The sequence below is a fragment of the Crotalus tigris genome, unplaced genomic scaffold, assembly GCF_016545835.1.
Source record: "Crotalus tigris isolate CLP2741 ecotype Arizona unplaced genomic scaffold, ASM1654583v1 scf7180000019173.45859301935:6455823, whole genome shotgun sequence".
Lineage (NCBI taxonomy): Eukaryota > Metazoa > Chordata > Lepidosauria > Squamata > Viperidae > Crotalus > Crotalus tigris.
The window spans coordinates 4,460,176-4,486,517 of NW_024097414.1; the positions used below are offsets into that span (position 1 = coordinate 4,460,176).

The 26,342-nt window shown below is 41.2% G+C and overlaps 1 protein-coding gene across 3 annotated transcripts in view; it reads left to right on the plus strand.

Moving 5' to 3' along the window:
• Positions 1-26,342, plus strand: part of SMURF1 (SMAD specific E3 ubiquitin protein ligase 1) — a 38,573-nt gene that overhangs the window by 6,753 nt on the left and 5,478 nt on the right. For all 3 annotated transcript variants that reach the window (XM_039360329.1, XM_039360327.1, XM_039360328.1), the window contains exons 2-16: positions 11,156-11,194; positions 12,072-12,180; positions 13,139-13,272; positions 13,401-13,466; positions 14,102-14,177; positions 15,341-15,585; positions 16,671-16,755; positions 16,938-17,084; positions 18,226-18,427; positions 18,550-18,653; positions 20,295-20,409; positions 23,664-23,842; positions 24,699-24,836; positions 24,967-25,087; positions 26,029-26,230. In XM_039360329.1, the coding sequence (XP_039216263.1) occupies positions 11,156-11,194; positions 12,072-12,180; positions 13,139-13,272; positions 13,401-13,466; positions 14,102-14,177; positions 15,341-15,585; positions 16,671-16,755; positions 16,938-17,084; positions 18,226-18,427; positions 18,550-18,653; positions 20,295-20,409; positions 23,664-23,842; positions 24,699-24,836; positions 24,967-25,087; positions 26,029-26,230 (1,962 nt within the window). The remainder of the gene's footprint in view (positions 1-11,155; positions 11,195-12,071; positions 12,181-13,138; positions 13,273-13,400; positions 13,467-14,101; positions 14,178-15,340; positions 15,586-16,670; positions 16,756-16,937; positions 17,085-18,225; positions 18,428-18,549; positions 18,654-20,294; positions 20,410-23,663; positions 23,843-24,698; positions 24,837-24,966; positions 25,088-26,028; positions 26,231-26,342) is intronic.

Here is a 26,342-nt window from a genome sequence, read left to right on the forward strand (position 1 = left end):
GCTTTTAAAAGTGAGGTTTCCCGTTTCCAAAGGGTTCGTGGAAAGAGCCCAAATCCTATCGTACATATTTAATGTGTCTTTTGGAATCCTATCTGCTGAGTTTACTAAATGAAATAAATGCCATTTAAGCATCTCTTAGTCGTCTTTCTGCCTCTCTTTGTGAGTAAAATGATCCATTCTTCAAGAAATTGAACTAATGGGGAAAGGGTGTGGTGGTGGTGCATGGCTCCAAGCATACTCACCTCCGTTGCAGCTGCACAAAATTCTCTCTGGATCAGGCGTGCCTCTCGTTACTTATGTCAAGCTCTAGAAATAACATTTACAAATAACTAATGATTAACTATTAGCTACCTAACAGCTAAAAATTAATTTGGAGAGCTCCTGTCACCAAAAATATAAAGGGATGTGTAAAGCGACACAATCACCCCTTAATGATTTGCTGTCAAATATGCCAAGAACAATTATAGAATGTAGGTTAAATTTTGCTCCTTCGTCGTTCATGGAAAAGCACATTTGTAGCATTCTTCTAAATTGCCAGAGTGCTGCTTATGTTCGTTTGGAGGTAATTTTCTCAAAGCCTTTTCATCTAGGAGTGAGAGTCAGCCTAGATTCTAGAAGTTAACGTGTTGAATCTGGATCTCCCTACTTCCACCCCTGTTCCACCATCAGCCGTAGAAGGTTTTAAGGTCAAAACCAACAAGATGGTTGTTTTGAGGGAAAATATGCCACTTTGAGCACCCATTGCAGAAGGTGGAAAACAAACAAATAGAGGAATAATGATATTTTTGTATTATGCTTTCTCTTTAATTAATATGTTCATCATCCTCAAACGGCACACAGGCAAATAGTATATTAGCTTTATTAAAACTACTCATTATTATTGCAACTAATTCATTTCATGAAATTACTGTACACCAACAGCCATCATTTGGGAGCTAGGAAAGAAATTCCCAGATACAGTAAAATATGTCTGCAATATGTCAAGGCAATTTAACTGATAACTCAGAATGTTCTTTATAAATTTGGAGCCTCATGAAAAGAAGCTTCCAACTTTACAAGGAAGGGGAAAAAAAAAATTCTGCAAAGCTCTTTTCTTTTCTCTATTGTAACCTTCTGCAAATGGGTGCTGTCCAGATGAGTTGGATTTCACTTCTCGTATTTCCTGACATTTGGACTCGGATCATGTTGGCGGGGGATATTGAGAGATGCAAATCCAGCACATCTGGAAGGCCACTTTGTTGCTTAGCTCGAGATGTTTTGTTTGATGTTGCTAAATCTTTTACCCTGCTTTCAGTCTACCGGAATTGCAGCCAACAGTATTCTTCTTTTCTAATACCAAAATGCTAGGAAGAAAACAAAATCTGTCCACGATCTGTTGAATTCCTCGCTGAAAATTAAAAATTAAAGTTACCCTCCTGTCCCTCAGAAGCTTTCAAAAACTGGCTAGGGAAGCTGAAATGTGCTCACTTGCAGTTGAAAATATTTCTTAGGGAGAATTCTAATTAAAAGGTTAGGACAGTTTGTTTTTAACTGAATCGACACATATTTGTAAACTATTCCCAGATGAAGGAAGTGGAAGAAAAAAGAAGATGGACTGAGGGGAGAGGTGGAAAAGATGGCTACATTTAATACTAAAATAAAGACTAAAACTGTAGATGACTTAAGGTGGCTATGAAAAGTCTCAGATGAATTCACATTGAAGGATGGAAGTATGATCTGGACCACTTTTGATTCTAGGCAATCCTTGACTTACAACTGTTTATTTAGTGGTCTTTTGAAGTAACAACGGCACTGAAAAAAGTGACTGATGACCATTTTTCACACTTAACCGTTTCAGCATCCCCAGGGTCATGTGATTTACATTTGGATGATCGACAGCTGGTTCCTATTTATGACGGTTGCAGTGTCCCAGGGTCATGTGATCCCCTTTTGTGACCTCCTGACAAGCCAAGTCAACGGGAAAACCAGATTCACTTAACAACCGTGTTACTCATTTAACAACTGCAGTCATTCCCTTAACAAGTGTGGCAAGAAAAGTCATAAAGTGAGGCAAAGCTCACTTAACACTTTTCTCCCTTAGCAAAATAAATTTTGGGCTCAATTGTGCTGGTAGGTCAAGGACTACCTGTACTTTGACAAATTGGGGCCACAGAATCATGAGAGTTGTTGGAAGTACAGGTTGCACCTTCCTAAATTGCAGTGGACTTGCTTCAGATGTTAATCAGTTTCTCCCTGCCCTTTTAATTCAGACAGTTTTTTCTAGATTACCCTCTTGTGTATTTTAGTGGTCTGCAGTCACCATGAGATCTCCCACGGAAATTATGAAAGCTTGAGCTCTGACATGCCTGGAAGGCACCAGGTTGGGGAAAGTTGATTTAGAATAATGGACTATGTTGTATTTCAGGATTTTTTTCTCCATCTCTTAGTGTCTTAATTAGCCCATCCGTGCAAGGATTTCTGTTATTGCCCAACAGATTTGTAGGTGGGATTGCTAAGTGTCTTATTAAGAGTGAGCTTTGAAAAACTGCTGGATGATATGTACATTTTGCTTTTCATTCCTCTAGGATGCCAGTGTCTGCAATTTTCCCTGCTGTTCCAGGATGTCTGTCTAGGTGTTTATTTTATGTGTCTGCATGGACTTTACACAAACACTCCAACTAAGAGTCTACAAGGCTGCTTTATTGCATGATGTTGTGTTATAATGCCGCCATCTTTTTACCATATTAGCTGTGCAATATACATTAAGTTCTATAGTTCACATTGCCACATGGAATAGAAATATATTTGTTGCAACTTGGACCATCACATTGTCTGCATACAGAGGCAGAGGTGGATTCCATAATATGGTAGAGTTCTATCAGTATTAAAATGCTTAAGGGTCCTAAATATGCAATTCTATTGTGAGCAAAAAAAGGGATAAATATTGCTAGGATAATTCAGAACAAGTAAATGTATCATGATAGGTTTTAGAAAATTGTCTATTTTGTCATTTTAGATGTCCTGAATACAATCTGCTTTCTTTTTCAATGGTTAGACAGCCATTTATCGTGATAAATTTTATATTATACTTTCTTTTGTTAGCTCAGTGTTTGTTAGTACAGATCTACTCTATACAAACAGAGTATAGATTCAGATTTAGAGTAATGCTGTCATATTTGAGGAACAAAAGTGCATTACATAGGCTGATACAGCTTTAGTTAGAAAAAGACCCTCCTTCATAATGGCATGCATTGTTGTTAGCTACCTTACATTCTGTGGAGTTTTGTTAAAGATGCAAATGTTTAGAAGCATAGATATAAAAGCACCAAATTAAGTTAAAACACAGAATTGGTTAAAAACTCTTTCTCTCTCTCTCTCTCTCTCTCTCTCTCTTTCTTTCTTTCTTTCTTTCTTTCTAACTCTCAGAATAATTCTATTTTCCAGGTTATGATATTAGGTAAGGAAGCACCAAGACAGTCATGTGCCACACATTAATTTGAATTGCTTGAGGGTCTTGTTTTACCTATTGATTTTCATCAACTACCTCCGGTTTAAAGGAATTGTACCTATTATCTTTGAATCCACATAAATCAGTTGCCAGAAATTGCTTTTTTGTTTTAAAGACAGTTTAACGCAATGATTCGCAATTCCCAAGGCTGTTCAGTCACAATAGATGCTAAAGGCAACATTTCCTGAATGTTTGTATTACAAGCGGGTATAAATTATGCTAGAATAGGTTCATTCAAATCTGGCAATATCCTCAACTGTCTAAACAGTTTTCCTGTAAACCAGTTGCTGCTGCTGGGTCCGCTCTGTCAGCATTAATGTTTGAAGATGCAAATATCTTTACGTAAAAAGAGCACTGGGTGAAAAAAGTGATCTGCCAAAATTTGGAACAAGTATATATTTCATGTAATCATAGTTCGTCTAATGTCAATGTTTCTAAATTAGTTTACTTTTCAACTGGTTTATCTTGAAATGTGTTTTTGCTGGTTGAAAACATTAAAAAAACATGATTGGGATCCATATGTATTGGAAGAGGATTAATATCCTCTCTTCAGTGCTCTTCTAAAGATGCATGTAGAATTGGAAGGTATAAATTTTACATGAAGAAATTGATTGATTTTATAAGAATAAATTGAATCCTATTACCAAAATAGGAAATAAAGGTAGTCCTCAGCTTTACAACCACAGCTGAGCCCGATATTTCTGTTGCTAAGCGAGATGTTTGTTAAGTGACCCCCCCCCAGGGATGCTGCAACCATCATAAATACAAGTCAGTTGCCAAGCATTCTGAATTTTGATCACGTGACCATGTGGATGCTGCAATGGTTGTGTGAAGACGGTCATAAGTCACTTTTTTCAGTGCCGTTGTAACTTTGAACAGTCCCTAAATGAACTCTTGTAAGTGGTTGTCTTGCATTCAAGAACTGATCTGGTCTAAACCTTACAGTACTTACTTTTAAATAAATAAATAAATAAAAAATTGGTTTTGGCTGGCCGGATGCTCCGTCTGGATTTACAGGAACTGTCTTCTTTCCAGTCACGTTTTGTTCAAGAACACGTTGTTGGTTAAGCCACAAGTTTCCATTCTGAAGGGACGAAACTCAAGCTTGGGGAAGTGCTTGGATTTCAAACTTGACCCAAGCATTGGTGTCTTTGACCTCGGCTGGTGCAATTCTTAATTTCATTTGTCCTTGTGGGTGTTTGTACAGCGCTGTCCTGAACCAGAGCTTTCAGTGAGCTATAAGTATTAAGCATGCAAAAATAGTTTTGGCAAATGAAACGAAGCTTGGAATCTGAGTTATGCTTGCTAGTGGGAGGAAGAACATGCTTCTTATACACGGATAACGTCTGGATTATGCAAGCAGTAAGCATTTTAAAACTGCTTTTTTTAAAAAAAAAATCTACAGCTCTTCCTTCAGGTGACATGGCTTATTGAATAACAGGGAGGTCAAAGAAAGTGAATAACCAACAAGGGTAACTTAAACCTTTAGAACAGGGGTTCTCAACCTTGGCAACTTTAAGACTTGTGGACTTCAACTCTCAGAATTCCTCAGCCAGCTTTTGTGGGAATTGAAGTCCACAAGTCTTAAAGTTGCCAAGGTTGAGAACCCCTGCTTTAGAAGTTCGGCTGGGACTTGCCTTCCTTTCTCCCTAACACTCTGAGGGAGTCAAAAAGAAATATTAGAAGTCTGGATTCACTTTAGGATTTTGTATCTGCATTTCCTTGCTGCTTTTGTTGTTTCGTTAATGATTTAAGTGGAAAAAAATGGACAGGAGCCAACATACTATAACGAAGAAAAATAAAGCATAAATGATGCAAAAAAAAATAATAAATGTCCAGGGATCAGGCAAGCCAGAAGCAGGAGAAACATTTGCTGTATGGCTAGCCAGTCATCAGAAGTTGGAATTGGTGCCGTATTACAGATGATCTTCAACGTACTGTGGCTACACTGGGGACTGGAACCTCTGCCATTAAGTGATTTGGCCGTAAAGTGAGTTGTGCCCAATTTTACCAAAGTTTTTGGCAGCAGTCATTAAATGAATGTGGCTTCCCCCATTGATTTTACTTTTTGGAAGCCCCTGGGTAAGGTTATAAATGGAGATCACATGATCTCATGTAAATACAGATGATCAAAGTCAACCCTGAAATGTCTGCTACTGAGGCTTCTTTTTTTTTCCTTTTGACTATCTTTCTATTGAGTCTTTAATCTGTTAGTTTAATAAAGCACTTGCAGTATAATTAGATCCCAATTCTGTCCAATGGAAATTATGTCTAGTATGGATAATGCTAAACATGATGAGTTATTTTAAAAGTTTGGATGTGAATGCTGTTAGACTATCAGACCTGAATTTAAGCGGCCAAGAAGGTGTGAATAAATCCTGAGAAATTCTAGCGTCTTAGTGAATGAGTAGTGAGGATCTGCTATTTTTTAATAGCTAGCTGAGTTGCTTTCAACTTCATATATATAGTTCTTATACAGTATTATACGACTGATACTATTTTAATGCACAGAAGTTATGTATTGCCAGCTTTCAAATGGACATTAGAAAATCGTAACATGCTGCTGTTGAATTATTAGATTATAGGTTACTATAGTTTGTTTTTTGAATGACTTAGCTTGGTATTTTGTGGAAATAGAAGCAAATTCACAGGTGGCTTCAAAACAGGTTTTTACGCCCACTTATCCAACCACTTATGTCTGCAGCATATACGACAGGATAAAGTCCTTGATACTATTCAGGAGGACTAATACTGCCTTTAAGATTATTACAGATAATGTTAGCATTTTGGATAGCTACAGAGGTACAAAACATTAAGTTTAAGGCCCAGGGCTGGATAGAAATTGGCAATAGGTTCTGATGTCAGTCCAATGTACGTCAATTACCTTTGGCAATGAGAAGTAAAGATCAGTCCTTTTAGTCTCCTGAAAAAATCACTTCTGTCCACAAGATGGATGTTCATTAATTGCCTGTAAGAGAAATTGTCATCTATGAGTCTAGCCGACTGCATTAATGACGGGTGTTGGTTTTAATTTGGGAGGAATAATATCCTGAATGCATTGTTTTATTCAGGCATCTTCCCTTCTTCCATCTCTGTATCACCAGCCGGATGTTTTTGATAACAAGAATTTCTTGGCATACATAAGAGATTGTTTATTTAGACTTGCTTTTGGGATGATAAAGTGGTTTGATCATTCTGGCTCCTCTAATGATGTACATGTTTATTTTTGTTGGAAGGAGAAAATATCTGCATTTTCTGTTGAGCTATTTGTTCCTATAGGTCTTGTTGAGCCTTGGAATTAAATGGTGAGGATGGTTTAGTTCAGTGTTGAATGTATGGAATAAAACCTGTGATTTGCTTAGAAACAAAGACTATCCTGATCAGTTGTGGCTGACAAGTTGTTAGCATAACTTGTTGATATTGGCTACCTTTCTAAAACCTTTCTCTAATTCCTTATGGTGCTTCAGAGTTCATAAAACATAAAATAATAGGGTTGGAAGGCAGTCTCTTTTTTGCTTCTCTTCCATTACTGCAAAGAGCAGAAATTTCTTTCCCTGGAACAATGAGATTGTTGAAGCATCTTGCAGATGTCCCAACAGAATTTTTGCAATCTTGAGTTACGTGTTATTTGACTGTTTTTTTTTTCTTTTCCTCTCTAGCTCTCTAACTTGCAGTGGTTCTTAGCTAGCTTATACTATGATGAAAGTAAACCTTGTGGTATGGTGTGTATGCACCCAGTGGCAATAACTGATAGTGTTTTGGCCTTCTCTGAGCATACAGCAAATTGTGATTTTGCTGTGGGAATTTAGGGAAGTATTACACGAACACCGTTGATCCAAACAGATTGTGCTTCATAAAATGAGCATATGGCTTTATAACATTTCCCCACTGCATACCCAGTGATTGTCGAGAGCTCTTCCCCCTGGAGTTCTCACAATTTGCAAAATGTAAAGGTAAAATCCATGTTGATTGGGAATTCTGGAAATTGAAGTATGGGTTATGTTGAGGGCACTCAGTGGGCGATTGCTTTTGTAAGGAATCAAACTTTGTAATTCTATCTTGAGGAAATGAAGTATCTGTTGGTTCATTCTTGGCTTGCAGTTGATAAAATATGAATAAAAGAAATAACAGTTCTGTTTTGACTGAACCACAATCAGATCTCATGAAGCAGTCAAATTAATGTTCCTGTGTTTAGGTATTCCTGCCAAAGATGTGTTATTTCTGTAATAATTGAATGACGAGGGGGAAAAAATGTGAGATTGCAGATTCTTTAGAGATGAAAAAAATCCAGCTCTGGACTATTTTAATGTGATCTAGTAACTAGGATACAGTACTGTGTTGTTGTTTTTCTTTCTGGCCACTTGAGAGGCTAAACTAGATACAGGTAGTCCTCAACTTATAACTGTTTGTTTAGTGACCGTTCAGAGTTACAACGGCACTAAAAATGACTTACAATCGTTGTTACAGCATCCCTATTGTCATGTGATCAAAATTCACAGGCTTGGCAACTGACTCATATTTATGCCGGTCGCTGTATCCCGTGGTCACGTTCCATGGGGAAGTCAGATTCACTTTACAACCGTGTCACTAACTTAACAAACTGCATTGATTCCCTTAACAACTACGGCAAGAAAAGTCCTAAAGTGGGGTGAAACTCACCCAACAATATTTCTCCCTTAGCAACATAAATTCTGGGCTCAATTGTGGTTGTAAGTCGAGGACTGCCTGTATGGCTGCAGCAGATCCTACCGTTTAAAGTTCTAGCCTAGTCATGTGTAATTGAAAATCTTGGGCTAATCGTTTCCCAATTGATGATTTCGCTTTCTGTGGCCTATCAGCGGCCAGAGAAGTGTAGAATTGAAAGTGGCCTCGGATTTCATCCAGCCCAACCTCTGACGGGAATATCGGGAAGGCAGCACCACTAAGGAGCGATCCTCACTAAATGCTTCCAGCGAAGGTGAATGGATCATCTCTGCCCAGCTGTTCTATCAGCCCCTTAATCTTCTCTTCTCTAGGCTAAATATAGCCAGCTCTTCCAACTGTTTTTCGTAACATTTCAATTCTACATCTTCTGTTATCCTACTCGTCCATCTACAAGGGGTCTCACTTGTTCTGTCTTTTTCTTACGATGTTTCATCCAGAGCTGGACACGGTTCTCCAGTCGTAGCCTAACTCTGCATTACAGAATGGAGCTAACTCTCTTAAAGCAACTTAAGATGTCTTGAACTTATTTTGTACTTGGCATCGCACTGCTGGCTGTTGTTCACTTTGCGACTCGCTCGACATCTCTATCCTTCTTTCATACGCACCTTTGCCAAGCCAAACATCTCTTGTGCCTGGGTTGGGTTTTTTTTTTTTTTTTTTTTGCTATCTAAATGCAGAACTTTTAATTTCTGTTACATTTCACTGTGTTGGCTTCGGCCCAGAGTCTTAGCCGGTCAGATTTATTTTGTCATCCCAACTAAACCCTGATAGCAAAAATAGGCTCAGTGGAAGAAAAAAAATAAAGTGGAATTTAAGGAAACCTAATGCGAAGCAGGAAGGAGACACCATTCCTTTCAGCTACACATTCTTTTGCCCAAAAACTCTCCTTCAAACACCTGGCATAGTTTTAATTATTTAACCAGTCTTTTCCTTTCTTCACGTAGCGACAGGTTTCGAGGAACGAAAGTTTTCCTTAAAAATGGAGGAAGTACTTTGGATCATTCAGATGGAGCTTAAACCCTGTTGTCACACTCCTCTAAACGGGAGAGGATGGCTTGTTTTGGCCCTTAGTATTGACTTTGTTGTATAAATGAACCCTTCGTGTTCAGGGTTCACTTCTAAAGGCCAGATGTTGGCAGCTACTGGGTGTATTTGACAGAGCAGTACTAGAATGGATTTTCTGATTAAACAAACCTTTGCTCTTAGCTTTCAAAGTGTTCTTTATGTTCCTATTGATGTGCTTGCTCATGCATGTACAAGTACAGCCTCTGAACTTCCTATCATGAGCGCCTGCTAGAAATCGGAGTTCTTTGTCATTAAATTCTAGCAAGAAACTCTTTAAAAGTACATCGCAAAAATAAGGGCATTGTAGTACAGGTAACTGACCTGCAGGACCAAGATTTATGTTGCTAAGGGAAACATTAAGTGAGTTTCACCCCATTTTACGACTTTTCTGTGATCACGGTTACCACTTATTACTTGTATGTACACTGAGAGCTTATGCACCGGAAACAAATTCCTTGTGTGTCCGACCACATTTGGCCAATAAAGAATTCTATTCTATTTTCTTGCCCCAGTTGTTAAGGGAATCCTTGCGTTTGTTAATTTAGTAACACGGTTGTTAAGTGAATCTGCATTTCCCGTTGATTTTGTTTGTCAGAAGGTTGCAGAGACTGGGGACCCGGAGTTAAGATGGCGGTGCCTGGATCGGCTACGGCTGCCTTGGCTCTCGAAGGTGAAAAGGGATAGAGGCCACCTGAGCAATGTAGTGGGACCGAGCTAACATATGACCGACACTCTTTGCTTTTGGCATAGCGAGTTTTGAGCTGTTTCGGAACCGTTGGTGAGGCCGTTAAGAGTCGTTGACGCTGTTTGAAATTGTTCTGCCGGCAGCAAGATCGGGCTGCTGGCCCAGCGACGGTTTCTATTGCAAATCAGGGCTGTTTCCCATGGAGGCTAAGGAGGAGAGGTCCCGGGAGCTTATGGAGTGAAGAACTGGAGGAGGCTGTCGGCAGGCCCAGAGGCAGCAGCGTGCTCCAGGGGCGAAAAGGAGCGAGGCCTGATCTTGGAAGAGACAGAATCAGAAAAAGGAAAGGAGGCGAGGTTGTCCTGCAGGAATATAAGCTAATTTGAGGGCTAATCCACATGGAGCTCCGTTTTCCATCTGTCCTGTTTGCCATTGTTTGCTATCTAGAGACTAAAATGGACAATCTGAAACTTGAGCTGGCCCCAAACAAGGAGTGTATACTGGAGGTGGTGGCCCTTTGAGAGCTGCATGCAAGAAATTTCATTTTGATGTATGCTGAGTGGTGTACGTTCAAAGTGACAATAAAGTTATTGTTCTATTCTATTCTATTCTATTCTATTCTATTCTATTCTATTCTATTCTATTCTATTCTATTCTATTCTTTCCATGCCATTCCATTCCATTCAAAAGCCAATCACACGGCCCTAGGACAATGTAGCTGTCATAAATATGAGCCAGTTACCAAGCCTCTGAATTTCTGTTAACATTTGTGTTAAGAATAGCACCCCTGTGATAATACCTAAGTGTCAAGCCCTTTTGCTGGAGGAATAACTTTTTAAAAACGCTAGTAAAAACCACAAAACCGGCTGGGAAATGTTTGAAACTCAACCGGGTTTTAATTTGATCACCTAAGCCTAACCATTTCTGAATTCTTAAAATGGCCAGTTTTAAAAAGAGTTCCTAGTACAACGAATGAACTTTCCACAGTTTCTCCATATAAATGAATTAGAAGGCAAAAGGCAGGTTTGGGAAAATATGTGCTGTGCAATTCATGAAAATAACCGAACGTAACACTGCTATTTATTAGTCCAATTGTATTAGTTTCTGAGCTTTTTATAAATTGTGCCCTGCGGTGTGTAAGAGAAATCTTTTCCCAGCTTGAGCTGTTTATGCTGAAATATGAGTGGAATCTGCTAACCTTTTCCTTTTTCTTGCAGTGCTTTGTGCCAAGAATCTTGCAAAGAAAGATTTCTTCAGTAAGTAACTGGAAATCTCTATATATACTTTTTCATACCTCCCCATCCCATCCTTTGTGCATATTGAAACTATTCTGCTGAGGTTAATTATTTTCTTCCATGTTTCTAGTTGAGGGCATTTAAGGAAAGTTTCTGGAGAGTCAGAAGCATAACTATCTGAAATTTATATTCACCAGACCACGAAGCAGCCAGCGTGATCTTTTTTGCTGCGAGCTGCTTAAAGCAGATCTTGACTCTGACGGCTGCCAGCAAATACATTTCTGCTCATGCTCACTCTCTCCCTTCTAAATTGGGTGAGGCGCTGTAAGGCACGGTAAATATCTCCTCTTGTGAGATGGCAGATCAAGTCACACTGAATTAACGGGGGGGGGGGGGAATCACCGTTGCAGGTTCTTTTCACTGACAGGCCTGGTGTGACACGTTGAAGATCATACATTAGAAACCCGGAAAAGGCTTAGTTGCACTTTTCAGCATTTCAGGGGACTTTAAAAATAGCACATCGTGGAATTAGTTAGACTGAACTTCACGGGAAATTCGTGTTCTCTTCCAGAGGCATGCCGCTTTTAAATCAAGGGCCATCTAGTATAGCACAGCAAAAGTTGACTGGATCCAACATTGCCCTTGGTGTGGGGTCTTTGGCGAGGGGGTTTAAGGCCTTCATCCAGGAGGCCACTAAAATAAGTCTGAGTAGCCGCATTTGGCTCACACTCTGTGTGTTTTATACACCATGCTTTACCTCTTCTACAGTAAGAGAAACTTTACCAGACAGAAAATCCTCTGTATTCCCAGCAACTGTCTTCTCACAATTACAAGAGAGCAGTTAAACATTGTGGTTTGGCAGCCATCTGCAAGTTTCATTGGTCTTTGTTCTTTGCAGGGCTTCCTGATCCTTTTGCAAAGATTGTGGTGGATGGGTCTGGTCAGTGTCATTCCACCGACACTGTGAAGAACACTTTAGATCCCAAATGGAACCAGCATTACGATTTGTAAGTTGCCTGTTCAGCATGAGGTTTTATTTTTTTTTTCTCACATGCATTTTTTAAGGATTACATTTTTATGCCACCCATTTCACTGAGGTGGGTTCCAAGACAGAGTCCTCGTTCCTTACCTCTTTATTTACATGAAGTATTTACAACCTTGATCTGTACCTAGGAACCAAAGCCCACGCTAACTTACAGCAAAAGAGAAATAACACAGTGAATGCAAGTAGGCTACCGAACAAACTTAAGAAAGCAATTCCAAAATAGTCCATAAAATAACCTTCTATGTCTCCTCTCTTACACAACTGGCCGTCTAAAAGGCTTTATATTAGCAGTGCTGATCCAAAGTAATATTGAGGCAATGCCCACTCCCCAGGGATGATTATTAGTATGTTTTGTTAGAGAATGTTCTTGTGTAATAATTTGCGAGACTTAATTTTGGGGCTTGTGAGTTGAGATATCGGCTAGACTCCAAGACACTTATTCTAAGTGTGCCCAAGTGACTTAATGTACTTTTGAAAGCCCCTCGCTTGAAAACATTGCATCTTGTCTGGCTTCTGAATTCCAGAAATGAAAGCCTGTATTGCTTTTTTAGAAATCCTTGCGTAATTCCTTGGCTGTTAGCAACAGAAGATGCCTCTTGTCCTATGTAGTCATAGTACAAAAATGAGCCTTGATGCAGCAACTCCAGTTTTTCGGAAAAGCAGCCTTTCCTTAGTCTAATGAGCTCTTCACTTTGTAGTTTATAATAAGGTTGTCTGCAATTAACAAATGTTTGTGTATTATCTACTTAACATGCTGTGCAAATTACAGTAATCTAGTGATTAGTTGCATGTTTCTCTTCTTTGATAAAGACGTAGTGTAACCAAAGCATTATTCAAATGGGTTCACAAATGGGAAAGTTATACCATAGCAGAGAGAGAAAAACCTCAGTTAAACATCCTCCTCCAACTGATTATTCTAGATATGTTGGAAAATCAGATTCTATCACCATCAGTGTCTGGAATCATAAGAAAATTCACAAAAAACAGGGAGCTGGCTTCCTGGGATGCGTCCGACTTCTTTCCAACGCTATCAGCAGGCTAAAAGATACGGGATGTAAGCACATCTTTATTGCAAAATGTTTTCTGGGTTGGCTTGGGCAATATTTTGTGTCTCTGTTCTAAACACCGATTCCCGATTGTATATATTCTCGGGTGAATTTTTCTCCCCGTTGTTCGTTTCAGACCAGCGTTTGGATCTATGCAAACTAAATCCTACAGACACAGATGCAGTCCGAGGCCAGATAGTTGGTGAGAAGGAATATCTGAACAGCTCATAAAATATAGCTATTGTGTTCGTTCAACTCCGGCTATAACAAGCAGAATATCTTTATTGAAGATTAGTATGACTGAGGTGGTAAAAAAATGTCTTCCCTTTTAGACTGCCCCCTAGTGTGACAAATTTGCTCTCTATGCTCTTGTGAGGGAAAAGAATTTTGCAATTGCATGTTAATATGGAAGGCTTTGGGGTTTTAGCCAAAGTATTATATAGATTGTAGTCTAAATTATTGTGCTGTGAATGCTTTGTTAATTGTTTTTCATTGGTAGTGGTCTTAATTCCTGAAATTTTAAGGATGCACTAGGAGTAGAGGGCTTATTATATTCTTCCTTTTTTCCTTTTTGTCAATAAAGATTGAATTACTAGAATACGAAAAGGCGCTGCCTCTTAAGACCCAAATTATCCCAGCAAAGTATTCAGACTTGCCTTGCTAGGAAGGGACTCTGCATGTGGATCGTATCCAAATGCTTGAGAGTCTATAAAATGTACAAATGCTTGCCACGTCAAAGCAAACCACATCCCAGGATGTTTTTATATTTTAATTGCTGTCTTTTATTTGTATACTGAAACGTTTGCATTTTTTGTTTCTCCTTTTTTCTCATTCCAGTCAGCCTACAGACACGAGACAGGATAGGCACAGGAGGGTCTGTGGTAGACTGCAGGGGGCTCTTGGAGAATGAAGGGTAGGTATCCCGTTCTTCTGGCCAGTTTCAGAACTGTGGGGTCCTTGATGCTCTCTCTGAGCTTGGTTTGTCTTCTTGCAGACCTTTCATTTCCAAACCGCCTCGCTTTGCCTGGTCGAAACTGAACAGAATTAGAGGTGATACTGGAAGAAGTGCCTCTGCCTTTCATCGGCGGGGATGGAAAGTTCCCTCTTGTTGCGATTGTGGTGCAGATATGCAAGCTATTAAACATATTGCGCAAGATGGCCCACCACGTGCGCTGTCTGGTTCCCCAGAAGATCTGTGCGAAGCAGCCCTAGAGGCGATCACCTGGATAGGCACTTCTTCCAGTATCACCCCTAATTCCGTTCGATGATCCAGTTATGAGGCCACTGCCATATCCCCATAGATGTTTTACTTATAATTTCATAGACTGTGTATACATGAGGGTGGAGGTTCGTTCTCTGAGCTTGTGGGTTGGTTTCCAAACGTTTTGTTACCGGGCTAGGTACCGTCTTCAGTAGCATTTAGGGGATGTCAGTGTTGATGACAGAGTCAGCGAAGAATTCTACTGAAGATGTTACCTAACCTGGTAATAAAACATTTGGAAACCGATCCATACTCGAGCTGTAGATATTCGCCATTATCGCAAACTGTGTACATATATTTACTTCTTTTCTGTCGTGTGCTCATCATACGCTAAATAATAAATAAAATTTCCATCATCATCATGTGCTGATGATGTTCCCTAGTTGAGTCATGAAACGTCTTCAAGAAAACAGCCAATCTCAGACAGCACCAAGGACCCCCACAATTCCTCCCTGAGCTGCAAATATTCTATCCATTTAAGAATAAAAGCTAAATTTAGCTTTTAGTTGCAGCAAAGAAAGGGGGCCGAAAAGTAAGATTGCTTTCCCTCAGCATTTTTATCATCGTGAATTGAGTCACTGGAGGAAGTCTGGTCACTTAAGAGATAAATGCAAATGTAGTCTTTGGCACACATGTCCCTTGCAGTTGTGAGTCATTTGCATTTTGGGCTTCCAAGACATTTTTCTTGGTTCTTGGCTTTCTGAGAGTGAGGTCTTCTTGGAAGGGCTGGGCCCCTTCCCCTAAGGAGGATTCCTCCAACGCTTTCTTAGGGATGTCTGAAAATCTGTCCACCGAACAAGTTTCCCTACTTTCAGAACGGTTTATGAAGACTCGGGACCTGGGAGGCCCCTGAGCTGCTACATGGAGGAGCCAGCCCCGTATACGGACAGCACAGGAGCTGCTGGCGGAGGGAACTGTAGGTTCGCGGAAACCCCTGGCCAGGATCAGACCCTCCAGGTCCAGCGATTGCGGGGTCCTGATGTAAGAAGCCATGTCCAGACCCCCCAAAATAGGCCCCACGGTCATCAGTCGCCATCACCCGATCTGCCTGAAGGCTACGGTGAGTTTGGGTAGGGTTCCTGGCAATCCCAGGACAAGACCAAATGGTTCAGTTATTTTTTTATATTTGTAATTAATCTTATATATTTTTTCTATGGCACTGCAAGCTGTTCAGAGTCATTTTGCATAGCAAGACAGGTAGCATATAAGAGAAGGAAGGAAGAAAAAGAAAGAAAGAAAAAGAAAAAGAAAGGAAGAAAGGAAGAAAGAAAGGAAGAGAAAAAGAAAGAGAAAAAGATGGGATTTTGGAGGAAGAGACTTTCTATGTCCTGTTTTGCACCCAGAAGTGGCATTGCTTCATTTTGGTGACTTCTCTTTTATGGGATTTTACACTTGACACCCTAGCTCTATGTTTTATGTTTATGTTTATTGATGTGCGATTGGCTTTTGTCTAAGAGGCAGAATAAGAGGAAGGGTTTTTCCCCCCTGGAGCTGGCTAGATGGTAGTTTAACACTGTCAGTGTTGTATTTCTCAAATGAATGTATCAGGATTTTGCATCTGGACTTTTCATATGGTCTGTTGGCAAAGCGGTATTAAAACGAGATTGTCGTGGAAGTTGGGAGGCAACAAGGCAAATCTTTTGCAGCTCCTAAAACAGCCGCCCAATAAAATGCAAATGACAAACAAGACAGTATATTGCTCCAATATTGCAGCGGCACCAGGGATCGGTTCCATGGAAAGAGGTTTTTCCATGGACCAAAGGGGGCCTGGTTTCACGTGCTGTCTGCATCCCGCGGATGGGGCGTCACTTGTTTGTGCGGCCCGGTGCTGGTCCAGGGATTGGGGATCCTTGCAATAGAGCACCAGGTTTCTGAATGAGCAGTAAACAAAAATAAATTTTAAAATTTCAAGGAAACTGCAATACACTTCTTGGTGTTACTTTTCGTAAGACCTTTGTGTTACTTTTCGTAAGACCTTTCGTACCTGTTGTAACAATGGCAAACTCTCCAAAGGTAAGGGAAGCAAATAAACTACTGTTCTAAAGATTTAGCTCCGTTTTACTAGGTCTGGCTTTAGTCACAAAGTTTTGTGATGGATTTGGACATTTTGTCTATTAGCCTCTTTTTTCTTTTCTGTCTCTTTAGAGCAAAGGACAACAGTACAGGGACAAGTTTACTTTTTGCATACACAAACTGGGGTTAGCACCTGGCACGATCCCAGGATACCAAGGTAGGTATATTGGCTGCTTTTGAGTTCACTTAAATGTCTGCAGGAAGTGAAACTGTCGGATTTGGAGATTTATACGGCCACCCTTCTCTGTAGACACGTTCAAATAATTTAAAATAATGCTGTCCTTAAATCTTGTTCCTCCTCCTTTTGTTTTTTTTGTTGTTGTTTTTTCTTTTCTGCAGAGACCTTAACAGTGTGAATTGTGATGAGCTTGGACCTCTGCCTCCAGGCTGGGAGGTTAGAAGTACAGTATCGGGAAGAATATATTTTGTAGATCATAATAACAGAACCACGCAGTTCACAGACCCAAGACTGCATCACATAATGAAGTACGTCGCCTTTAAGTGGCTGCTTGATCTTTGAGGCTGAGAATGAGGGCAAGATTAGTCCTGTCACGACTCCCTGAATATAATATGGAGGTAGTGAAGCCGTAGGCTGCGTAAGGCAGTATTTAATACCTTTATGGGAGCCCTAAAAACAAGAGTCCATTGAGCACACGTTGAACCAGAAATAACCAGGAAGGTATGTTGAAAGCTTTTGACGACAAGCTGTTCCCATTTTGAACGCTAAGTCAGTCTTATTCCAGTATACATTAATTACCTTTTAAAAGATACGACTGGGGACACCAGGCCTGCTCTAACAGGTGATAACGGCTTCCCCTCAGAAATATGTCATTGTCATCCCTTATTAGAGGTTTGGATCATCCCTGTGGTTGTGTAATTTTTAAGGCAGGTAACCTGGTGGGGAATTGCAGGAACAACCCGACGAGAAGGCGCCCCGCATTGCTTCAAAGAAATGAAACATTTGGCTGTGTTGTCTTTCGTGGTGCTGTCAAGAAATTAATCTCTCCCCCCCCCATATCACCCTGTGAACACTGGTTTTCACATCTAAATGTGGCAGGAGACCCAAGTTATTTGGGGGGGAGGGCAAGTGAATCCCCTCCAGAGTATCTCCCTGTTGTACCAGATCAGATAGGGTAGGCATGTTCTAGGTCCCTTCCCTAAAATGTCGCCCACTAAGGCGACCTCAGAAACATGCTTCTGATGTGGCTGCCTCCACCATAGAAAACACACTCACCCCACCCACCCACCCACCCACCCCTATTTTAGCTTTTCACAAGTTCATCAAGAGCTGCCTTTTTACCCAGGCTCTGGATACAGTGTGGAGTTGATTATGAGGCATCCCAAAGGCATGATGGAGGTCCTGGGTTTGGCTTGTGTTTTACGGTTCTTAGAGGCCACGGCTTTATTGTTGTGAGCTACTCCCTTGTAGTTTTAGAGCAGGGGTCTCCAACCTTAAGACCTGTGGACCCCAACTCCCAGAATTCCACAGGTCTCAAAGTTGCTAAGGTTAGAGAAGGCCACGTGCATTCTTCAAATAAATAAATAAACAGGCCCACTCCTGATGCCTCCTACTTCTTTCTGCTTTTGGAAGTAATGTGTTCTCTCCCCTTTTCCTTCCCCACCCAAGTCACCAATGCCAACTAAAAGAATCCAACCAGCCTTTGCAAGCCCCCAACGAGGGCTCGCTGGAAGACAGCGAGGAGCTGCCCGCTCAGAGATACGAACGGGACCTGGTGCAGAAGCTCAAGTTCCTCCGGCACGAACTCTCCCTCCAGCAGCCCCAGGCTGGCCACTGCCGCATCGAAGTATCCAGGGAGGAAATATTTGAGGTGTGTAAGCGGGAGCCCAAGGAAGTGGGATCTGGGCTTCCTATGCTTGCCAGGAAGAGGCACGTCGTATAAAAAAGATTTTTTTTTTTAAAAAAAAAAAGCGTTTCTCTTTCTATGCGTAGGAATCTTACCGTCAGATAATGAAGATGAGGCCAAAAGACCTGAAGAAGAGGCTGATGGTGAAATTTCGGGGAGAAGAAGGCTTAGATTATGGTGGAGTGGCAAGGTAAAGGCCAGAATCCTAAAAGAGATTTTAGGATTTTTAGGGGTGTATTTGTGTGTGTGTGTGTGTGTGTGTGTGTGCGTGTGTGTGTGTCTTCGTTTATATACTATTGGCTTGCTTATTGGTGGAAGTGTTCCTGCTGGTTCGTTGAGGTTGTTCTTGGTGGCCCCTTATATAGGTGCTTCCTAAAATACAGAAGCAAACCCCTCTCTCTTCTAGTACTGATAATGTAGCCTAGTTGGGCAATGAAACATCTGCAAGAAAACAACCAAGCTCAGAGAGCACCAAGGACCTCATAGTCATCCTCCTCTTCGTCATCTTCCTTCTCCTCCTCTTCTTCCTCTTCCTCCTCCTCTCCACAAACCCCACTCCTTTGTAGCACTGATGACACTACCTAGTTGGGTAATGAAATGTCTACAAGAAAAAAAGCAGGCTCAGAGAGCACCAAGAATCCTACAGTCCTCCTCCTCCTCCACATTCTTTTAGCACTGATGACGTTACCTAGTTGGGTAATGAAATATCTGCAAGAAAACAATCAAACTCAAAGAGCACCAAGGGCCCCACAATAAGAATCATACTTAAAGAAACCAAAGCTGATTACTGTACGTTTGAATCTGTTCAGTGGGATAGACATAAAGAAAGTTCCTTCCTTTTTACCCTGCTTTCTCTCCTGCAAATTCTGAAATGTGAAACATGTGGCAGTAGACCTCTTTGCCTCTCATATGCTTAGGCAAGCCACACTTTCTAACTTGTTTTGGAAAAGCGTCTCTTGATCCACCTACCTCACCTGAGATTATGGCTGTATATCATCCTGACATCCTCTTGTAATGCTGATTGCTCCCTTGCATCATCTTGAGCACTCATTTCCTGGATTCAGACGGCTGAATCTATCAGCATTTAAATTGCTGCTGGACAAGCCCCCCCCCTTTTTTTGTTGTTTTGTCTATTGATACTGCTCTTTAATTTTGTTCTCTAGTCTGGGAGTTCCCAGCTTTTGACCTCTCCCTTGTCACCCTCTGTCTTGCAAGAGTTTCAGCATCTCTTTATCTCCTCTGCACTTAAATGTGTGCTGTCTAGACGGAAGCTGAATCCTCTAACATGCCTTAACCAGATGTCTCCATTGGATTTGGGGGTGGGGTAGGCAGAAGATCCCCATTATGCAATGAAGCTATTCTATTATCTCAGGTGTTTAGCTCATCAGGTACCATCTTCCCACAAAAAAAATCTTCACAGTTCTTCAAAAAAAAAAAAAAAAAGCCAAACTTCCTATTGCCTGTTCTTATTCTGTTTCCTGTTGAATGCCCTTCTTTAAGAGAGCAAGGACGATCCAGAAAAGCTGTTGTGACTGGACTCTGCTTCATAATACTTTTCTTAAGTGGCAATTTTGCTAGCTGGAGTCAGCCTTTTTCAAACGTGTCTTATGCTGTCTCATAAAGCAGTATTTTTCAACCTCAGCAACTTTAAGAAGTGTGGACTTCAACTCCTAACATTCCCCCGGTCCACATATCTTAAAGATGCTGAGCTTAAGACTGTCATAGACCAACTTGGAAACTAATCCAATTTCTTGAAGTGGAATAATAAACTTTTAACTTTCATTTCTCACCCTCCACCATTTCTAATCTTGTTGAAAATTATGTCCGGCAGGGAATGGCTGTACCTTCTATGCCACGAAATGCTGAATCCATATTATGGGCTTTTCCAATATTCAACTGATAACATTTACACGCTGCAAATAAATCCTGATTCCTCCATCAACCCCGTAAGTACTTTAAAAGCCAAGAATCTATTTGTGTCTTTTGAAGATATGCTTTAGATTAGAAGCAACCCACTCTGAAACGAGGGAAATATAGAGGGCAGAGTTCAATCATCAGCTCATTTAGCGTTAGATCTCACCAGGATGTTATATATTTTGTCAAATTTACGTGGCTGTCCATCTCACGAAGAGTGATTCTGAGTGGTGTACTATACAACGCTTAATTCAAACTATATTTTACTAAAACTTTCATTGTCATGACCTTTTCCTGGGCAAGGTGATGCATCACAGGGCAACAGTTTTTGAACCCAGGTGCCTCAGGTGGGCTAACTTACAGAATATCCCAAATCCAGGACCCATGACTCCCAAGGGAATACAATTTGTGGAAATTGTGGTTGTTTCAGTGCTACTAGTTTCTGCTGGGCTGATGCTGTGGTCACGTGATCTTCATTTTTCGGTGTTCTGTAACAGTTTCCCAGCCAGTTTAGCAATCCCTCACGCCTTCCCCTACCCAGCAACAACCACTTGAGTGATTCTAAGTCACCCTCTGGATTTGAGCCATAAACTCTGTGCTGATATTGGAAACTTTGCATAAATTAATGGACTTTGGCGGCTCCACCATGACATTTGCACACCTGCCCTGTTTTTGAGCTCCTGTGGTGGGTAGGCCTGTCCACTGCTTTAGAGCAAGCTAAGGCGTCCTGCTTTGATTTTTCCACACAATCCAGTCCTGGGAGGAGGTCAAACTGAAACCTCTTCCCTCCTTTGTTTGATTTTTCTGTACATTCTGCGAACCGATTAATGTCTATTTTTCAGTCGAGTCCCCATAGACCATGGAAGGTAAGCGGATACGAAATAGGGCTCAGAGCTTTACCTAGAACTAACTTGCTTCTAATGGACTAATTGGTGTAGCCTGAACATGTTTCCACGAAGGCAGGAGTGGGCAACGTTGGGAAGGGTCGAGATGGCCCTCACCCTTTTGCAATCAGCGGGGGCAACATGTGGATGGAGCCAAACGGGGGTGGGGGTGGGGTTGTGACTCCGATCTGAATGTGGCCTGGCTATTCCAGTCCTGCCCTCCCTCCTTTCCTAGGTAAGATTTGGCCTTGTGACTGTTATGGCTGCTCCCTCCACAAATCCATTTCTTTTTCCTTTTTGTCTTCTTCCTCTAACAATTGCCAGTATTACCCTTATTATTGCCATTGACGCCAGCCCCAGAGCTGTCAGCCCTGAAGGGAATTGCTAGCTAGCGGATGTGTTTCCTCTGAAATTTGAAAGGGTTGTCTGGGCAGCCGCTTGTCAATCACGACTCCTTGCAGCTTTGAGCTTTTGGGCGGCCTCCACTGCAGAGCTGAGCCAGGTCAGGGAGCCACGTGACAGGTCCCTGCCTGTCATGTTGGAAAGAGTGGGGAAGTAGATTTAGAAAGTGAGCCTTTGAGAAGGCCTAGCTTTCCTCTGCCAGTGGGGAAGAGTGGAAGATCTGGGAAAGAAGGAAGGGAGGGAGGGAGGAGGAAATCCTGAGTTTTAATCAAATTCCCCAAGTTGCATTTATGTTGGGGGAAAGGTCTCTCCCTCCCTCCCTTCATTTGCATAAAGAAGAAAAAAAGGGACATTTTTTTCATGGAGGGGGAGGGACTTCCTTTGCTGCCACAGTAGTTCAGCATGAAACTATGACTCAGCCATGACTTACAGCTTGTGGTTAAAGCATCAGAGGAAGCATCCCCAAGTGTCTGAGGATGTTGCAGCAACCCAGAGGAATTTGTTATAATAACTGTCTCGGCTGCTCTAGGCTATCTATTTTAAGGGAAAGCAGTTCCTCTCATTTCCCACCCACCCCCATCCTCTCATTCTGCCTCCCCCTCCTAGTTTTCATAATGAACAGCAACCATAGAGAAGTTGCATGGAATGTTTGGAGGGGAGAACCTGGTGATTGCTATAGTTGCCCACCCCTGTTTGAAAAACGTCCCACTAAATAATAATTGCCTATGTAGCCCCTTGGAATTTATCTTTTCAAATAAACATAGGCACATATTAACAGCTCACTGTGTATCTAGATTAAGCTACTGTCTAACAGTGGGTTAGAATTGGACTTCCTACGATCCTAAATTTAAGTCATTTAAAAAAAAAAAACCTTCAAGATTGGGGTGGCACTGGTAAAACATAGCAATTTAGTCCCTGGCCTTGAATTGGAAAGATCCAAGCACAAGGCCATCTGTAGCAAAAGTTCTTCACACAAGCCGCTGTCCTAGATTATCCGACCTTGCAGGGCTGTGGTTAAGTTAAAATTAAAAGAGGGCTTGCTAAATATGCTGCTTGGAGCTCTTGGAGGTAAAGCAAGATACAGGTAAACAGCTCACGGATGGCTGAAGTACACCCTTCTTGAAAAGGTAAGATGTTTAGACAGCTGCTTTTGAGCGGAGTAAGCATTAACCGAATCAGTAAAGATATCATTCTGTATTTTAATTAGAAAAAAATAAAATCATTCCCCGATTTGTCCGTTACAATTTCCCCAAAAGGACAACGTCTCTGTGCAAGAACGTTGCTATTTGACATCTTCAAGAAAACACGTGCATTCCCGAATGCAAAAAATGAAAAGGACTGAGTATAGTCAGGGGTTGGCCTCATTTGTGAAGGGTTCGAGAGAGGTGAAGCTGTGAATAGAAATGGGTTAGAGCAGTGCTTCTCATCAACCTTGGCCACTTTTAAGATCTGTGGACTTCAACTCCCAGAATTCCCCAGCCAGCAGAGCTCTGGGAGATGGAAGTCCATAGATCTTCAAGTCGCCAAGGTTGAGAAACACTGGGTTAAAGAATTCCTGTCAACGTTATCTTCCCAAGGAGTGCCTCCCTTTAACTGTTCAGTTTGTTGAAGACAAAGATTGTTCCAGCTTCTTATAAGCAGCTGGTTAGTGAAAATTTGTCTCAGCATCTCTTTAACCTCAGCCACTTAAAAGATGTGTGGACTTCGACTCCCAGAATTTGAATTTTGGGAGTTGAAGTCCATCTTAAATGTTGCTGAGGTAAAGAAACTCAGGTCTTCTTATAGTGTAAAAAAAAAAGACCCCACAAAATTGTACTGAATGGAAGAGCATAAATATACCAGATTCAAGGGGTGTGCTGATGCTTCTCAGCTACAGGATTTGCAAGAATGAAATGGCACTTCCATTACGTCAGCTAAAGGCAACTGTGTAGCCCCAAGACAGCCAGTGCTGGCATCCCTTGCAGTGAATGAAATTCTTGGTGGTTGGCATATCTTTTCAGGATCATCTGTCTTATTTCCACTTTGTCGGTCGGATTATGGGGCTGGCCGTGTTCCACGGGCATTACATCAATGGGGGTTTCACGGTCCCTTTCTACAAACAGCTGCTGGGCAAACCCATCCAGTTATCTGACTTGGAATCGGTTGATCCAGAGCTACATAAGAGCTTAGTCTGGATTTTGTAAGTATTCTGTCCAATAATGTATAATGTTTTGATTGGGTCAGGAGGACCAGCTCAAATGAAAAAGATTTCTTGACCTCAATCACTGGTGCCTACCTAGATTTTAAAGCTGCTTTTGGCAAGGTAGATAACCAATGGAACAACCTGCCTCCAGAAGCAGTGAACTGCAAGTTTTTAAGAAGAGACTGGACAGCCATCTGTCCGAAATGGTATAAGGTTTCCTGCTTGAACAGGGGGTTGGACGTGATGACCTCCAGGGTCCCTTCCAACTTTTTTTTTTATTATTATTATTATTATTATTATTACTACTACTACTACTACTACTACTACTACTACTATTATTATTATTATTATTATTATTACGTAAGAACTTCCAAAAAACTTTTACTTTTATAAAGCAATCAGCAGTGGCGTTTCTGAATAGCTGCTTGATAGGAGAAAGTAATCCTTGAACTTCATTAGAAACCTGTTCAGCTGAACTGTGATTCTGAATTTGCTTGCTTGTAATTCCTAAAATTAATCTTCAGCCTCACTCATAACACAGGCATGAGAAACTCTTAAATTTCTGGGCATTTCTGGAAGTCAACCAACAGTGCATCCAAGGAATATCTTTGGGGACAGAATTTGATCAGAAAATACCTTTTTTTTTGGTTTTGTATTCTCTACATTTTTTTTTCCCTCTCTAAGGAGGAATATTAAAAACCGCACGGCTGCACAACTGCTTACTAAAGCATGGATCAGCCACAGAGAACTCTGCTCTTAAAATTACATGGTTCAATAGGTCTGGCTAAATAAATAATTTAAAAAACTCTTCATTTGCAGAAATGACTTGTAGACATTGCATTCTTTTTGACAGAGAGAATGACATCACTCCAGTTCTGGACCATACCTTCTGTGTGGAACACAATGCTTTTGGCAGAATTCTGCAACACGAACTCAAGCCGAATGGAAGAAATGTTTCCGTTACAGAGGAGAACAAGAAAGAATATGTCAGGTGCCCCGATTTGTTTCTTTAGACAGCCTGTGACTTCTTTTGGGGACAGGCTTTGTACCCATTTGCAAAATTCTTACCATTCCAGTAGTAATTCTGTAGTCATTCTGAGATTTATTTTTCTGTTTCCCAGGCTGTACGTAAACTGGCGGTTCATGAGAGGAATTGAAGCCCAATTCCTGGCTCTTCAAAAAGGTTTTAATGAACTTATTCCTCAGCACCTCCTGAAGCCTTTTGACCACAAGGAACTTGAGGTATTGTATATTTCAAACTAGCTCTTGCTGCAGTTCACATAGCCTCAAAAGCGAAAATAGCTCTACATATATTTTCCTTGTTCTGAATTTATGTGTTAAACAGAATTCTGTCCAAAGATGAGGAAGAATGCCTAGAAAGCTTACTTTTGAAGGATATTTCTTAACTTAGAGGCCTTGATTTGGCAAATTTGGGGCAGTTTCCATACTAAAACTCATAGACGGAAAAAAAATTCCTTCCTGTTAAGATCTCCTGAAGATGCTAAGGAAAATGGGGGAGTATGTAGAATCAAAATCCTGGTAGAGAATTGGAATCGGAATTAAAATCCTGGTAAAGAATTAGGAGATTTCAGTGCTTCCACCTTGAAAACGCTGAAGTTACAGTTGTGCTTTTGTTTATGCTGAGTCAATTTTCTAAGATTTTTTTTTTCAGAGCGTATGACTGGCTTAAGAGTAAAATAGGTTTCAAAGATGTCAGAATAGCTCATGAAAGCAGTTTCTAGCCTGGGAATTCTGGGGGTTGAAGTCCACACATGCTGACTGGAACATTCTGGGAGCTGAAATTCACAGATCTTGGTTGCCAAGGTAGAGCAGTATGCACACTGCTTGAAAATCGTGTGGGGACTCCGCTGCATACTATCTAAACATTATTTGTCCTCTATGCAGCGGTTAACAAAGCTAAACAGCCAAGCCCAGAGTAAATCTCCTATTTTATTATTGTTTTAAAAAGCATAATGGGAGAGAAGCAGCCTAGAACTAAGGAGAAATTTCCTGAGAGTGAGAACAATTGAACAGTGGAAAGGCTTGCCTCCATAAGTTGTGGATATGGAAAGTCTGTTCAAAAACTGTCAGTAGCAGAGCAGTCAAGGGTGATAAAGTATGAATGCGGTATCCCGTGTTGTCCTGGCACCTGCTGCTTTAAAAAGGACCTTTCTGATTCCCAGCTCATCATTGGTGGCCTAGATAAGATTGATCTGAATGACTGGAAAGCCAACACGCGTCTGAAGCACTGCATGGCCGACAGCAATATCGTCAAGTGGTTCTGGCAAGCGGTGGAAGCCTTTGATGAGGAAAGGAGAGCGCGGCTGCTCCAGTTTGTCACGGGCTCCACGCGGGTCCCCCTTCAGGGTTTCAAGGCTTTGCAAGGTGACTGATCGGGGGGCTGAGTTAGCAGACTTGGGCCAGAGGCAGCTGGGCAGGGGATCTGCTTTTCCATGCCAGTCAATCGGCCCTCCCTCCCTCCATCTTTCTAACTGTC